Here is an 18,087-nt window from a genome sequence, read left to right as displayed (position 1 = left end):
GTTTTGTTTAGGCTTTTAGCAGCCTGAAGCCGTGGTTTTTAGTTTCTGTTTCTAGTGATAGGTGGAAAAGAGGGATGAGAAAGGGGCTTTACTAGCCCAACCAAAAACAGAAACTAAGAACCCAGTGACTGTATTCACTCCCTGGCAAGTATAATGTATATGGCTCAACTTCCAAAAGAAACAAAATTCAAGTAGCATATGAAGTGTTTACAATTTTGGATTTCTGATTTTGATGTCAATTTAAGATTCCTTGGTATTGATTTTTAAAATAATGTTTGCAGTATTTTAAAATAAAACAATACTTTTATTTAATATAAATGCTTAAAAGAATAGTCCAATATGAACTCGATTAAATTAGATTAGAAAAAATTACTGTCGACTTTCATAAAGATTTAGAAATACATCTTAATATATTCTGAATTTAATGAAAAGTAAAATGAATGAATTTCCGTTTCATGAAATAGATCAGCCTAGGTTGATGTAATAGCATGTGTTCCAAAGTGAACATTTAAGAAATTGTGAAGTAATAATAATGGAAACATATCCAGTACTGTTACATCCAGAGATAAATGTCACCTTTTTCCCTAATTTAACATACCTTTTTTATTGAGATCTACTAATAGGGAAAATAGGGGAAAAAAGGGACCCAGTGAATTCTTAATCTTATTCTTCATAGTCAAAAAAAGTTAACATTATCTGAGAATATAGATTTAAGGCATTTTTAATAGTTTATTTGTAAAGGGTTTATTCACTCACTTTTTCAAATCATCATTCATTCATTAACACTTTTGAAAATTAAAATGTATTGCTGAAAGATGATTATTTTTTCTGTTGGCATTTAATGCATCTTTCTATTCTTTTTTCCCCAGCATACAAACATTTTCTGACTCCATCTTACTCTACCAGGTTTTTGATGATTTCTTTTCATTCTGTAGCATATTTTGCTTTCCTTAAATCCTTAGCTCTTTAGTTGTGTCATTGTTTGTTTTCCCTCAAATATGTGCTAGAAAATGTTAGAAGCAACAACTTGTCCACCTAGATTTTTATTTAACTCTTTACAAGCACATATGAGTACTAAACAAATACATTGAAGGAATGGTTTCCATTCTAAAGGTTTCTCAGCTATGTTGCCCTCGTTTTCTCTTCTAGGTGGTTGTGAATGCTCTTGTTGGAGCAATTCCCTCTATCATGAACGTGCTGTTGGTGTGTCTCATCTTCTGGCTGATCTTTAGCATCATGGGTGTGAATTTGTTTGCTGGCAAGTTCTACCACTGTGTTAACATGACAACGGGTAACATGTTTAACGTTAGTGAAGTCAACAATTTCAGTGACTGTCAGGCTCTTGGCAAGCAAGCTCGTTGGAAAAACGTGAAAGTAAACTTTGATAATGTTGGCGCTGGTTATCTCGCACTGCTTCAAGTGGTAAGTGGCTACTGTAAGAGTTTTGAAAAAATGTTTAAGATGTTTCAAGTAAGATTATTTTTCTGATGTTTGGACGACTAACATTTGACAGTATAAAAGAAATTAATGATAACACCTATAATATCAGCTTGAATTGATCATAAAAAAGATGTTATAGTTGTTTTATAATATATTTTCCACAGTGTTAAGCTTTTAGTATGTTTTAATGTGATTTTATATTTGTTTCCTTTTTTTATTATATTTTTGGGTACTGGTATATTTTTAATTTTCTGTATCAATTATTGCCAGAGGAACAATTTTAGGTATTAAAATAACAAAGTATATTTGTAGTGATGAATTAAATGTATAAATCCTAAGATAATTTATTATACCAATGTCTAGGAAATATGATTCTACTATGTGTGAAAATGCAAATCATAGAGCTTACCTTTTGGTATATAAAGGAATTGGGACTGAGATGGCAGTTTCATGAATAAACTCTTTCGCTAAATTTTAGCGTAGGAAGAAAATAGAATACTTTCCAGAGAATGAAACAGGTTCCAGACTTTAAATACAAATGTTTTTCTACTTCAATTTTATTTCAGTCTCTTCACAGGAAATTTTATAATACTGTATAAAAAGTTATTTGTTACAATACTGTCATTTTTTCATCTGGTTAAATGTCAATGTTGGATAAATTTTTTTGAAAAATTCAAATATATTTTATTTACAGGCCACATTTAAAGGCTGGATGGATATTATGTATGCAGCTGTTGATTCACGAGATGTAAGTAACACTGAAATATTATTTATAGGTACTAGATTTCTTATGGTGAATATTGGTAGTGATTTAACTAAAAGACCCAAAATTTTATATTAGAACATTTAATACTGCATATAAATAATGAACAGTCTGCTTCAATATAGATGATGCTTGATTAATATGTGCCTAATACATAATATATATCTAATATGAAAGGATATCTAGATCCAGGGATCATAACACGTTAGGTTGGTCCAGTAAATGAGACCATTCTGAGTGGGAAAGTTGCTCAATGGGAAAGTAACTTGTCTCTCCCTATCCCTGGAGAGTATGATAAACCAGACTCTGTAAAGCAGCTTCCAAGAATATCATGATACAGAAAAGCAAGCAAGTTTCAGGGACACTCAACTTAGAAAATAAAAATAACTCCACAGAACACATCCGTGCTGAATTTTCCTTTTAGAAGTTGAAGATCTGCTCTTAAAGCCATATTTCCAAAATTCAGTATTTCCAAACCAAACTGAAAATATTGCAAAAAATTATGACTAATACTAGACTCAAAATGTTTTCCCTGATTATATCACCTTTATGTTAAAGAATATGTTACAGGTAAGGCACAATGGGAAAACAGAATCAAGAACGACCATAAAACTAGCAAACTTTCCTTTTACTAGATCATACTAGTTTTTAAAAAATTGTTTTTGCAGAACAGTATTTCAGAGCAAAACAAAAGTAGCACTGTATTAAGTAACAACAATAAATTACTGATTTGGTGTAAGTATTCATAGTATATTTTAATATTACTTAATATTTTCAATATCATTTAGGTTAAACTTCAGCCTGTATATGAAGAGAATCTGTACATGTATTTATACTTTGTCATCTTTATCATCTTTGGGTCATTCTTCACCCTGAATCTTTTCATTGGTGTCATCATAGATAACTTCAACCAGCAGAAAAAGAAGATAAGTATTCCTCAGCTTTTACCTTTCTTCATTCTGAGGGTCCATTTGTTAATGCAACAAAATAACCAGGATACTTGTAGTCATAACAGACTTAAATCATGTTTATATTACTTTCAATTCACCATGTGGTTATTTAAGCTACAGGGATTCCAGCCTCTACTCAGTGGCTCCTCTCAAAGTTTATCCATGGGATAGCTTTCCGATTCAAAAATGTGTCCACTTGTTCAGACCATCCAGTGGGTCTCCAGTGCTTTAGCTTTGCTTACAGAGCCTTTCAGGAATTACCCCCACCCAGTTTTCCAGCTTTATCTTTTTCTACACATCATTCTATATTGTGTATTTCTCCACTACATAGTCACCACCTGTACATCTATATAAGTTTTCTGCCCTTTTCTGAACAAGCATTCTCTTGTACCTCCATGGCTTTTTGTGATACTGTTTTTCATCCTGGAATGTTTTGCCTAGCAAACCCTTAATCATCTTTTAAGGCCTAGCTTAAGGGTAAGCTATATAACAGCTTGTCTCTGAGCCTCTGAATTCATTGTTGCCGCTGAAGTACATTTTATTTTTTTGTCATATGACCGTACGCTGTCTACCTACGTTTTCAGTTTCCTGCTCCATTTAGAAGCAAAATACTATATCTTATATATTTATGTAATTCTGATACCCAGGATATTGTTTAGCACACAGAAAGTGTTTAAAACCTGTTGAATGAAGAAGTAAAATTACTGGCAGCGAAATGGACTAAGAAATGTTTTCTGTTTTACAAAAATATATTTGAGACCCTCGTGCCGACTTTTAAACATAGTGTAATCAAGTTGGAATACTGTAGTGATCAGAGTTTTGTGTATGTAAGGACTTTGCTTAATATTAAGATATTTAGAATATCACATAAATGGGAAAAACAGGATAAATGTATATGTAGCAGGATAATATCCATTTAAAAACTAGAAAAGATTAAAGGAAAAACAAATATTTTTTGTAAAAGTACTATGATAGCACATATTAGGATTGTAACCAGTTTTATACTGTGTCTTTACTTTGGAGGTCAGGACATCTTTATGACAGAGGAACAGAAAAAATATTACAATGCAATGAAGAAACTTGGATCCAAGAAACCTCAGAAACCCATACCTCGGCCAGCAGTAAGAATTACTTGTCTTTTTTAATGTTCCAAAGCTATGTGTCCATGTGGTCATATTGAGCAATGCTCTGGAGCAGAATATTAAGTGATATCACCATTATAGAGCCCTAATTATAAAGTTCACATTTTATATCACAGTTCACAACTTCTGCACTCATTAGAAGTTATCACATTCTAAAAATGGAGGTAATGCTCTTTATAATTTGTGAGTTGAAAATTTCTAACTCAGGTTGCCAATAACTGCTTCCAAAGCAAGGTTCACTTTCCGCTACCAACAGCACAACTGGTTCCTCCTTCTCTACCCTTGCCATCCCAACCTCCATGGTCTCCCTCTAGAGTCTTTGTTCCCTCCATTCTTAAGACTAGAAAATATTCCTATCCTGTTTAGAAAGGAAAAGATGTCATCGAAATTGTTTGTTCACCAAATACATAAGAAGACATATTCAGAACGCATACTCTGTAGAGCCTCATGATAATGGAATGATGTAATAACGGTACATTATATTCACAGAGCTGGACTCTAATTCAGCTATTTTCTGAGATAGGTAAGGAATAAGGAAAATGAGACCCAATGACGATATGAATCATGCTCCAAGTCACAAATCCTGTAGTTGCCAGAACTGGGACTTGACAAAGTCTCATATATTCTCTAAGTGACTTTACCATATTTTTAAGAGTAGTTGGAGCCAAAGTGTGAGGGAGCAGGGTAAGAGGGGAAGGGATTGAACCAACTTTACTGAAGTCCTTTAAAAATGAAAACATTATCAGTTCATGACCTTTGATTTTTGGTAAGCCATGAAGTTTTATTTTAAGTCTTTACTCTAAATAATTAAATGCATATTTCTTTAATAAAACTGTATTTAATCAGCATATTAATATAAGAATCTTTGAAAGCATGTTGTTTCTGAGATGATTGTTAATAAGACAAATAAAAACTGTTTAAAGTAATGCAATTTTGTTAAAGCATAGATAAAGAAGGACAGATGGAAAGAAGTACGGATAAATTAACAAACACATGCATAGATTCACAGAGCTAGAGAAGTAGAATTCAATAGAAATGTGAGTGATGTATTTCAAGGGAGGGAAATCAGACATAAAGCAAAATTTTTAAAATATTGATAAATAAATTGATGTATTTATCTATCTAAATGTCTCTCTATATTAACCTAGTTTGTAAATCTTTGTTATTAGTCACTATTTTTTTTAAAAAATTATTATACTTATTCAAATAAAGCAAAGACTATACATATTATCAACCAGTTGCCACAATTTTATATTTTTGGTTTTGTTTTATTTTTTGAGAGACAGGGTCTCACTCTATCACTGAGGCTGGAGTGCAGTGGCAAGCACAAACTTGCTCACTACAGGCACAAACACCTGGGGTCAAGTGATCCCCCTCAGCCTCCCTCGTAGCTGGGACTGCAAGCGTGTGCCATCACGCCAGGCTATTATTTTTTTCCTTGAATAGAGATGAGCTCTTGCTGTGTTGCCCCAGCTGGTCTGCAACTCTTGGCCTCAAGAGAGTCTCTGACTTCAACCTCCCAAAGTCCTGGAACTATAGGAATGAGTCACCACACCCAGCCATAATTTATGTCTCATTCAGCTTTGTCTTTCCATAGGACCTAAATAAACCAAATATGCTTTGTTCAGCTATATGAATCTTCTTTTTACACTTTTTTTAACATGAAGAGGACCCAAGCACATAAAATTTTGGGGGTAATATGAGGAGGGTGCACATTCATCGCCATATGCAGAAGGGCTTTATCTACGATTTTACTGGATTGTTACTTATGAAATATATATAATGACTTGTTCTCTCTTCTCTCACTTTCTAGAACAAATTCCAGGGAATGGTCTTTGATTTTGTAACCAGACAAGTCTTTGATATCAGCATCATGATCCTCATCTGCCTCAACATGGTCACCATGATGGTGGAAACCGACGACCAGGGCAAATATATGACCCTAGTTTTGTCCCGGATCAACCTCGTGTTCATTGTTCTGTTCACGGGAGAATTTGTACTGAAGCTCGTCTCCCTCAGACACTACTACTTCACTATAGGCTGGAACATCTTTGATTTTGTGGTGGTGATTCTCTCCATTGTGGGTAAGAACAGCTTAATTACCAAGAGGTACAGGTGTAGAGAAATGGTTGCCCCTGGGCCTTCCAGCTGATAAACACAGAAATTAGGTCTGAGAATAATAATGCATATAGATCAAAAGTTCAACACTAACATATTTGAATAAAACCTGGGTTTATTCACAAAGCTAACTAGTTAGAAACCATGTTAGGATTACCAGGTTTGGGAAATGGATGAAGAGGATGGGAAACAAACATTATCAGGTACTGTCCTCATCTTAAACAAAGGTCACAGACTAAAGAAATAGACAAACGGCTTAAAAAAACACATCTTTATAATGAAATAAAGTTGGTACCATAAGCAGCACTGAAGAGGAAGTAACCATCTCTGCTGGAATGAGTTAACACAATCTTCCAGAGATAAAGGTGATGCGTCCTAGTTGGGTCTTGAAAGAAGAGTTGAGATTTAATAGGAGAAAAAGAGAGGGGAATTATAGAACCCCAAATTTAGAAACTTCAACGTTAACCTCATGTCAAATACGGCCCATTTTTCTCTAACTGAAGAAGATCACTAAAAAATAGAAGACAATATATTCAGAGATTTCAGAAATAATTTTTGTTCATTAATTGCCACAATTCATATGTAGAGATAACTATTCATAGAAATTGGGTGAATAGAATCTTAAATTGCCATGCTATTATTGGAGATTATTTGGATTTTGCACAAATTCATATTGGCTTATGACATTACAGAATCACTGAATAAAACTCTGTAGTCTTTAATTGCTAATGTCAGAGAGTGGATCCAAATATTTAGTAAAGCCTCAATCTCATAACAAGTTTGTTGTTTTCATAGACATTTAAAAAAGATAAAACCATCATATAAGTGAAAGATATTCTCTGTTTAGCTGTGTTCTATATTTTCCACAGGTATGTTTCTGGCTGAGATGATAGAAAAGTACTTTGTGTCCCCTACCCTGTTCCGAGTGATCCGTCTTGCCCGGATTGGCCGAATCCTACGTCTGATCAAAGGAGCAAAGGGGATCCGCACGCTGCTCTTTGCTTTGATGATGTCCCTTCCCGCGTTGTTTAACATCGGCCTCCTGCTCTTCCTGGTCATGTTCATCTACGCCATCTTTGGAATGTCCAACTTTGCCTATGTTAAAAAGGAAGCTGGAATTGATGACATGTTCAACTTTGAGACCTTTGGCAACAGCATGATCTGCCTGTTCCAAATTACAACCTCTGCTGGTTGGGATGGATTGCTAGCCCCTATTCTTAATAGTGCACCACCCGACTGTGACCCTGACACAATTCACCCTGGAAGCTCTGTTAAGGGAGACTGTGGGAACCCATCTGTTGGAATTTTCTTTTTTGTCAGTTACATCATCATATCCTTCCTGGTTGTGGTGAACATGTATATTGCGGTCATCCTGGAGAACTTCAGTGTTGCTACTGAAGAAAGTGCAGAGCCCCTGAGTGAGGATGACTTTGAGATGTTCTATGAGGTTTGGGAGAAATTTGATCCCGATGCGACCCAGTTTATAGAGTTCTCGAAACTCTCTGATTTTGCAGCCGCCCTGGATCCTCCTCTTCTCATAGCAAAACCCAACAAAGTTCAGCTCATTGCCATGGATCTGCCCATGGTCAGTGGTGACCGGATCCACTGCCTTGACATCTTATTTGCCTTTACAAAACGTGTTTTGGGTGAGAGTGGAGAGATGGATGCCCTTCGAATACAGATGGAAGACCGGTTTATGGCATCAAATCCCTCCAAAGTCTCTTATGAGCCTATTACAACCACTTTGAAACGTAAACAAGAGGAGGTGTCTGCTGCTATCATTCAGCGTAATTTCAGATGTTATCTTTTAAAGCAAAGGTTAAAAAATATATCAAGTAACTACAACAAAGAGGCAATTAAAGGGAGGATTGACTTACCTATAAAACAAGACATGATTATTGACAAATTAAATGGGAACTCCACTCCAGAAAAAACAGATGGGAGTTCCTCTACCACCTCTCCTCCTTCCTATGATAGTGTAACAAAACCAGACAAAGAAAAGTTTGAGAAAGACAAACCAGAAAAAGAAAGCAAAGGAAAAGAGGTCAGAGAAAATCAAAAGTAAAAAGAAACAAAGAATTATCTTTGTGTTCAATTGTTTACAGCCTGTGAAGGTAAAGTATATGTGTCAACTGGACTTCAAGAGGAGGTCCATGCCAAACTGACTGTTTTAACAAATACTCATAGTCAGTGCCTATACAAGACAGTGACCTCTCTGTCACTGTAACTCTGTGAGACAGGGTATCAACATTGACAAGAGGTTACTGTTTTTATTACCAGCTGACACTGCTGAGGAGAAACTCAATGGCTACCTAGACTATAGGGATAGTTGTGAAAAGTGTCATTGTAACGACACCAAACACCTTTAGTACAGTCCTTGCATCCATTCTATTTTTAACTTCCATATCTGCCATATTTTTACAAAGTTTGTTCTGGTGGTTTTCATGGTCACTGATTCATAGTTTATTCATAATACCATGTCACTATTTTTGTAATGAGGTTTACGTTGAAGAAACAGTATACAAGAACCCTGTGGTCCGAGTCTACAAGTCTCTCAAATGATCAGACAAAGGTGTTTTGCAGGAGAGAGAAAATTTTTGCTCAAAACCAGAAAAAGAATTGTAATGGCTGCAGTTTCAGTTACTTCCATTTTGTAGATGGCTTTAATTTTGAAAGTATTTTACTATGTTATGTTTGTTTCTATCGGAACAGTTATGTGCCTGTAAAGTCTCCTCTAATATTTAAAGGATTATTTTTATGCAAAGTATTCTGTTTCAGCAAGTGCAAATTTTATTCTAAGTTTCAGAGCGCTATATTTAATTTTGATCAAGTGCTTTCCAAAAAGGTAATCTAATAAATCCATTCTAGAAAAAAATATATCTAAAGTGTTGCTTTAGAATAGTTGTTTCACTTTCTGCTGCAGTATTGCTTTGCCATCTTCTGCTGTCAGCAAAGCAGACGGTTTATGTCAATTAAATACCCTATGTTATGTAAATAGTTATTTTATCCTGTGGTGCATGTTTGGGCAAATATATATATATAGCCTGATAAACAACTTCTATTAAATCAAATATGTACCACAGTGTATGTGTCTTTTGCGAGCTTCCGACAGGGATGTATCCTGTACCATTCATTAAACATAGTTTAAAGGCTATCACTAATGCATGTTAATATTGCCTATGCTGTTCTATTTTACTCAGCCATTCTTCACAAGTCCTGGTTAAAGAATGTCACATGTTGGTGATAGAATGAATTCGACCAGCTATCTGTCCATTAAGTCAAGCAGAATAATTTGAAATTATTTACAAACACCTTTACTTTTGCACTTTGAATTCAACATGAGTATCATATGATATCTCTCTAGATTTCAAGGAAACACATTGCATACTGCCTAGTGACAAAACTTATACTTCATATTTTGCTAAAAACATGTCTAACACTTGTTTAAATATAAATAATGTAAAAATATAATCAATTTTATTTGTCAGCATTTTGTACATAAGAAAATTATTTTCAGGTCGATGACATGGCAATTTGTTTTACTTTATGCTTTTGCTTTTTATTTTTAATCGCAGTTCCAAATTTTGAATCCATAACATTTTTCAATGGATAATTTCCTAAAATAAAAGTTAGATAATGGGTTTTATGGATTTCTTTGTTATAATATATTTTCTACCATTCCAATAGGAGATACATTGGTCAAAAACTCAAACTTAGATCATTTTCTACCAACTATGGTTGCCTCAATATAACCTTTTATTCATGGAAGTTTTTTTTAATTCAGCTTTTGTAGTATTTACGTATGCAGACTAGTCTTATTTTTTTAATTCCTGCTGCACTAAAGCTATTACAGATAGAACATGAACTTTGTTCTTTTTAGCCATGAACAAAGTGGCAAAGTTGTGCAATTACCTAACATTATATAAATTTTTGTTTTTTGCACAAACCAAAAGTTTAATGTTAATTCCTTTTACAAAACTATTTACTGTAGTGTATTGATTAACTGCATGCAGGGAATTGCTATTACTAAAAAGAATGGTGAGCTACATCATTATTGAGCCAAAAGAATAAATTTCATTTTTTATGCATTTCACTTATTGGCCTCTGGGGTTTTTTGTTTTTGTTTTTGTTTTTGTTTTTTGCTGTTGGCAGTTTAAAATATACATAATTAATAAAACCTGTGCTCGATCTGACATTTGTATACATAAAAGTTTACATGAGTTTTACAACAAACTAGTATATGATTCACCAAGCAGTACTACAGAATAAAGGCAAATTAAAAGCAGTTTTGTGAACTTTTATGTGTGCAAAGGATCAAGTCCACATGTTCCAACTTTCAGGTTTGAAAATAATAGTAGTAACTACCTATAATAGCTGTCAATTTCAATTAACTCCCTTGGCTATAAGCATCTAAACTCATCTTCTCAACATAATTGATGCTATCTCCTAATTACTTGGTGGTTAATAAATGTTACATTCTTTGTTACTTAAATGCATTATATAAACTCCTATGTATACATAAGGTATTAATGACATAGCTATTGAGAATTTATACTAACTTCTTTTCAGGAACTCTTGGATTTATGTGAGGTCAAAACCAAACTTTTATTCTCAGTGGAAAACTCCAGTTGTAATGCATATTTTTAAAGACAATTTGGATCTAAGTATGTATTTCATAATTCCCCCACAATAAATTATATAAGGTGGCTAATTGGAATTCATTGGCTTCTTTCTGCTCAAGTCAATTTACAGATCTCACTGACATCACAGAGATGCCAAATGCTGCACTGAAAAATCTTCATAAACATCAGCCAGGTGATCTACAAGCAATCTATTAATTTCTATGCATTAATGGACTATCCTCCAGAATCATCAGAAGAGATTTTAATTGAAAAAAGAGGATACTTTAAAAAAAAAAAAATGCATACCTAGCTGAAGGATTTTCTGAAAATACTGTCCAGAATACAGAGTTGCTAACATAATTTGACAGATTTTTGAAATAGCTACTTTCATAATGAAACTTCATGGTAGAAATCTGTTTTGAAAAAGAAGGTAGGGTCAATCAAGTTGGCCATAGAAATAGCAATACTATGAAATAAAATTTAAATTTGCTGATAAATGATACTAAATGGCCACTTTCTAATAAAGAGAAAACATTTGCATGAAGAGAAAAATTGGTATTCTGGTTTTCAAATATTGTTGCCAAAAGATGATGGCTATATAAATTCATCTATCTTAATACTTTTCAAAAAACTAGTATGTGGTAAAATAACATGACAACCATTTTGTGTATTTCAAACCACTGAATAATCATAGAGAAAGTCTTAGGTGACCATTTTTGTGGAAATAGAAAAGGTAAAAAGAACTGGATAGTCCTTACATTTGGCTTTTGGTTTCCATTCTGGCATCAAATTAGCTGTGTAATGCAGGCAAATCAAATTCTAGCCCCTCAGATTTTTCCATTAATAATGATGCTGAATTTGAATATTATCCCTGGTATGCCTTTAATTCTAAAACGCTATGTTCAAAATCAAATTGCCTATTCAAAATGAGTTATGTCCTCTATATGGGCGATACTTAATGAGAAAAAATGTATATTGCCAATAGACTTTTAGAAACATTACTAAGATAACTTTAAACAGAAATACAACATTTGGCTTTGACTTTAGCCTCATTTAAAAAAGAAAGAAAGAAAGAAAGAAAGAAAGAAAGAAAGAAAGAAAGAAAGAAAAAGAAAACTCTTATCCTCAAAAAGTTTAATACCATAAAGTTGAAGGATGCTTTAAATAATTGAAATTATGGCTTTATTTCTTCTTTGTGATGTTACAGTGACCTCCTTGTTTTTGATTGCCTGCATGCAAAAAAATAGAAGTCAAAGATTTGATACCATATATCGGTTACAGATCCCGCATAAATTAAAAAGCCGCAAAAGGCTACACATTTAATGAAAGCGTTTTTTAAAAATCAACCTTGCAAAAACAGCTAGGAAACCAGGCAACAAACTTTTCTGTCTTCTTTTAGTCTGTCTTATCTTCTTTTTTATTGGGGAAAAAAGTGTCTCTTGAAATTATAACTATAGGCTCAGAACCCATCTGGATTTATAGCCCAAATGTATACCATTAGCCTAGTACACTCAGAACTCACCTGGATTTATAGCCCAAATGTATACCATCAGCCTAGTACAAAACAATGGAAGCCAAAAATTCAATTTAAAGTGGGCCCAAGTTGCTAGCTTAGGCTCCTGATAGAAACTAGCTAAAATTCCTTCTGAGAGGCCACACGACCACACATCAAGCGAGGCCTCAAAGATTTCCCCCAAAGACCAAGAAAAATGAATTCATAATAAGAAAAATTAACAAAACAGTGCGAAAACAAAGTGAAATTTCCTGCAGAATTAAAGAGGAAGAACATAAAATAGTCATCAGATATAGAATATATGAATGCTTAATGATACAAAAAAGAATAAAAGGATTAAAATATGAAGAATGAGAGATAAAAATAATGCAGCATATTTAAAGAGGAATATTATACCATTCCTATAAATTATAAAAGTAATAGTTAAAAAAATGCAGGACTTAACTAGCAGGTTATATAGAACTAAAGTGAGAAATAGTGAATTGGAAGATGTGAAAAAATTACAAATAAAACTACACAAGCAAAAATACGAAATATAGGAAAATCTGATGAAATAAAGCAAGTATGAGATGATGTAACATAAATGGAGTTCCAAGAAAAAAGGAAATGAGAGAGGAATTCAATATATAAATACACAACAGCTAAGAATGTTCTATTATTGATAACAGGCAAAGGCTAACATTCAGGAATCATGAAAAATCCTCAATAGAGATACATTTTAAAAAGCCATACTCAGGCACATCTTAATAAAATTTCAGCACAACAAAGACCAAGAAAAAAATCTTTTATTTTTCGAGACAGGATTTCACTCTGTCGCCCAGGCTAGAGTGCAATGACAGGATTGCAGCTCACTGCAACCTTGGCCTCCAGGACTCAAGTGATCCTCTCACCTTAGATCTCCCTCTGTGGTCTCAGCTACTCAGAAGGCTGAGATGGGAAGATCCTTTGAGCCTGGGAGGCAGAGGTTGCCGTGAGCTGAGATCGTACCACTGTACTCCAACCTAGGTGACAGAGTGAGACCCCTAATGAATCACAAGAGGAAACAGACAAATGTACCACTCAATGAAAGATTTTAACATACTTTCTTAAATAATTGATAGCTCAAGTGGACAGAAAAATCTAAGAGGATCTTTGGACATTACAATTAACAGCTTCACCTATTAGACACATGAAGAAATCTGCAACATTTGAAAAAAGTCTAATGATTGTTTTCATATACATGTCACTTAAAAAACAATGCATTACATTTTAAAATGCATTTACAAAGCAAGTGTCTGGCCAGGTGTAGTGGCTTATGCCTACAATATTAGCACTTTGGGAGGTTGAGGTCAGAGGATTGCTTAAGGCCCAGAGTGGGAGGAGAAGAAGAAGGAGGAGAAAGAGAAGAAGAGGAAGAAGAGGAGAAGAAGGAGGAGGAGGAGGGAGAGGAAGAAAAAGAAGAAGGAGGAGGAGAATAATTTAACTTTTTGAAATACACTTGGAGGCTTAAAACTGTATTTCCAGTTTCCTCTCCTGGAAATGGCAAGGCAACTAATATCAAACCAACCCTCAGAGAGATACCAACTATAGGTCCTGAAAAAAAATACAGTTATATGAAGGTACAAGAGAGTGACCCAAAAAAGACCAGAAAATCAGAAGAAGGGAAGAGCATTGGATGAGTTTCTTATTTTTTATGGCTTTGCCTGAGGTGAGAATCCAATCAGCACTGAGCTGAAATTCAGATAGAAATCTATAGTGTTGCCTGCTGAGAATCAGATGACAGTGTTTTAAACAACCATCAGAGCTGGACAGTGGCAGAACCAAAGAAGGAAAGCCCTAAATTCAGCATAGAAACTGCCTAACTCTGACTGATCCTGAGTTTTGCATGTGTGGGAAAGGCTTTAAGCAGTCTTGCTAAGGCTTAAAGATCCAAACAAAGTTTTCAATACAAAATATTTTTTTACAGTGCTCAAAAGAAAATGCAGGCAATGGAGGCCCAAGAGTTGAAATTGACTGACACGAATTCCAAAGCAGCTACTTAATTATACCCAATAATTGCAAAAGAATAATGTTCATAATGCCATTAATAAATGGATACGAAATATCAGAAGAATATTAGAAATGACAAAAGGAACCAAAAGAAAGTTTGAGAATTAAAAAATATAATATCTGATATCAAAACCTAATCTAGCATATTAGAAATGATAGGAAAAAGTGTCAGGGAACCTGAGAAAAGATTAATAGAAATTATCAAATCTGAAAATACACTTCTTTATAAATTAAGGGTAAAAGAAAAATGAAAGCTAGAAACTAATATTTTATAATATAAAATTACTACACTAGAAATTATTAAGGCTCACTCCTGTAATCCCAGCACTTTGGGAGGCTGAGGCAGGTGGGTTGCTTGAGGCCAGGAGTATGAGATCAGCCTGGCCAACATGGCAAAACCTCGTCTCTACTAAAAATACAAAAATAGCCAGTTGTGATAGCTTACAACTGTAATCCTAGCTTCTTTGGAGGCTGAGGCACAAGAATTGCGTGAACCTGGGAGACGGAGGTTGCAGTGAGCCGAGATCCAGCCACTGCACGTCAGGATGGGTGACAGAGCAAGACTCTGTCTCAAAACTTAAAAATAACAAAAAAGAAAAGAAATTCGTATATGAAGCTAACACAATACTTAGAGGTAAATTTATAGTAAGAAATAATTTTATTAAAAAAAATATTGCCAAAATTTAGCAAGATGAGGAATAATTTAAAAACAAGGAAATAATCCCTAAGAAACCAGAAGCAGTGAGATGATGATGATGAGAATAGCTTACAGATAGATGGATAGATAGATAGACATAGATATAAATAGATAGGTAGTCTATGAAATATAAAAAAGTAATAGAATAAATACAGACAAATGTTGATTCTTAGAAAAAAACTAATATGTTTTAAACCTCTCGTAAGATTGATCAAAAACAGTAAACAATATGAGGAATGAAAAAGGGAGAAAACTTCAGGCAGAATGCTTTAAACTTACATTTTGGCAGCAAACCACATTGCCATGTATGTACCTATGCAACAATCTTGCATGTTCTTCACATGTACCCCAAAACCTAAAACTCAATAAAATATATATTTTTAAAAAGTTGTGTAAAATAAAATGAAGATATTCTAATAAAAATAGCACACCAATACTGTAGGTAAAATAACAACTAAAATTTTTGAAAATTTTATAACCTTTGAAAAATGTAATCAATAGTTAAAAATCATGCCCCAACACAATCAGAGACAAAACACATATGGTCTGTAGGTAAGGAAAAGGTAATCATATACAAATTCCTCCAAAAATTAGGAAGGAGAAAAACATTTCCAAACCCATTCTAGAAGCTAGAATAATCATTGATACCAAACCTAGACAAGAGATAATAGAAAGAAAAATTATTGACAATTTTACTCTTAACATAAATGAAAAAAAAAGTAATATAAGAAAACCAAACACAGCAATATATGAAAAATATAAATTAGATCGGTCTTCTGGAATATCAGAGTTAGAAACTCAGAGGACGCTCTCATCAACTAAACAACAATTTAAGAGGTAAAAATTAGAGCAATTATTTAAGTTATCTGGAAGTTGTCCAAAGGATATACAACAAATGAAGAAACATTCCCTGAAAATTGACTGAATGTCAGTAAGAAAAGTAACAGTCTGTGGCATTTAAGCCACAACTGACTCCCCTCCTCCCCTCCCTCAGTTCCAGCTTACAGAAGCTTTATCCTGGGCACTCTAAGAGTGAGGGACTCCTTTTGACCGTAGCTTCCAGCCTTGGGAGGACCAGCATAGCCTTCACTTCTCTCCACGATCTCCTCTGCCGCCAGCCACATATTACAAGAGTTCTATTCCTCGTAGGCACAGCCGAGAGGACTGGCTGTCCCTTGCCCTATCTATACCCCATTTGTAGCGTAGAAGTGCTACCCCAAGCATGGCAGACAAAGAATCTTGGGGCTCCAATCACCCCACCACAAAATACTCTTATATAACACAGAGTTTTCACACCAGAAATGCCTTCTAGCAAGTCTAGAAGGGCTGCCACCCACCATCTACTGCCTACCGTTAAAGAGGGAGTGTCACTGTGGGAAAAATAAGATCCTGTCCCCAGTGTGTTGTGACAGTGTCAGAGTTCTGCCCAGGGGAGAAGTCAAGTCATAAAGACAAAGAGCTACACAGAAGTTCTTGAGGAAACTGACTTTATTTGAAATAGAAAGTGGAGAATTCCATGCCTATGGAGTTTTCAAAAACAATAGAGATCATGATGAACATTAAGTTAGAGGAGGCTGGTAGCTCCATGATACAAGCAAAACTTCAGAGCAGCCAGAAGTTTAATAGAGCGAATCAGGGAAAGCGGCAACTAAAAAGAGCCTTGCTGTGGGTCAGGAAGACAGTATCTATGCAATAGGCTGCATCCACTAAGGAGAAATCAGAAGACATGAAAGCATTCCCCAAGCTGCAAACAAACCCATCAACATAGGAGGAAAGGTTCACTTGCGTACAGGACTTAAACACAACCTCTGATTAAACACTGACTGAACAGTAAACTATTCTGACCCAGGGTGACTCCTAGGGGACCAGGATTAAAAATAAATTTAGACTCCTCCTTAGCAGTGAAAGACTGTGTGCTTGTCCAAGATTGTGCTCCCTCTGGAGCTATCAGAGAGGAAAACTCCAAGCTACCGTCTGTGAACCTAAAATACGAAACAAGTTTTGATCAGTTTAAAAGTTTATTTTAACAAGGTTAAGGACGCCTCTTCAGGAGGTTTGATGACATGTGCCTAAGGAGGTCGGGGCACAGCTTGCTTTTACACATTTCTGGGAGACATGAGACATCCCTCAACATGTGTATGATGTACAATGGTTCAGTACAGAAAGGCAGGACAATTCAAAGCAGGGGCTTCCCAGTCATAGTTAGATGAGAGACAAAGATTGCATTCTTTTGAGTCCTTGATCAGCCTTTCATTGAAACTTTTTGTGAATTGTGAATACACCAGTCTGGCCCAGTGAATCTGCATTTTTATATAAATAATAAGGCAGATGTAGCAATTAGATATGCATGTGTCTCAGGTGAGCAGAGGAATTACTTTTTGCCCTGCACCTGTGAGGATAAGCTAATAGTTTACATTGCCAGGGTAAAATACAATAGAATTGTTTTAGGTTAAAGATCTTGAGGCCAACAAGGAATTTACTCATGGGCAAATTGTGGGGGAGGTATGTAGCTTTTTCACCCTTGTAGCTATCTTACTTAAGAATAAAATTGGAGGCTGCTTTGCCTGACATCGTTCCCAGCTTGACTTTTCCCTGGGCTTAGTGATTTGGGGGTCCTAAGATTTAACTTTCTTTCACAAGTCCCTGGCTGAACATGGAGCCAAAAGCCCAGTCGTTCTTATCTGAGATAGTGGCCTCCAAGCCACATGCATATTCAATGGTAAAGGGTAAAAACCTGTCTAAAAGGACTTATGCACATCTTTTGACCAATAAGTGGCTTATGCTGCTCCAAGGGCAACATCAAGGTACTGAAGG

At 34.9% G+C, this 18,087-nt stretch overlaps 1 protein-coding gene across 8 annotated transcripts in view; it reads left to right on the top strand.

The window, feature by feature from the left end:
• SCN3A (sodium voltage-gated channel alpha subunit 3) overlaps window positions 1-11,124 on the top strand; it is a 112,162-nt gene extending 101,038 nt beyond the window's left edge. For 7 of the 8 annotated variants that reach the window (XM_032286589.1, XM_032286588.1, XM_032286587.1 and 4 more), the window contains 6 exons: window positions 1,150-1,422; window positions 2,135-2,188; window positions 2,992-3,129; window positions 4,170-4,274; window positions 6,109-6,379; window positions 7,283-10,506. In XM_032286589.1, coding sequence (XP_032142480.1) covers window positions 1,150-1,422; window positions 2,135-2,188; window positions 2,992-3,129; window positions 4,170-4,274; window positions 6,109-6,379; window positions 7,283-8,478 — 2,037 coding nt within the window. In that variant the 3' untranslated portion in view covers window positions 8,479-10,506. Of the gene's footprint in view, window positions 1-1,149; window positions 1,423-2,134; window positions 2,189-2,991; window positions 3,130-4,169; window positions 4,275-6,108; window positions 6,380-7,282 lie in introns of all 8 variants that reach the window. The other variant, XM_032286584.1, reaches the window with a different exon arrangement.
• Window positions 11,125-18,087: the final 6,963 nt, after the last annotated feature.

The sequence above is a fragment of the Sapajus apella genome, unplaced genomic scaffold, assembly GCF_009761245.1.
Source record: "Sapajus apella isolate SASKATOON/1434 unplaced genomic scaffold, GSC_monkey_1.0 scaffold18, whole genome shotgun sequence".
Taxonomy (NCBI): domain Eukaryota; kingdom Metazoa; phylum Chordata; class Mammalia; order Primates; family Cebidae; genus Sapajus; species Sapajus apella.
The sequence above is the reverse complement of the archived record's forward strand: the minus strand, read 5'-3'. Positions and strand labels throughout refer to the sequence as shown.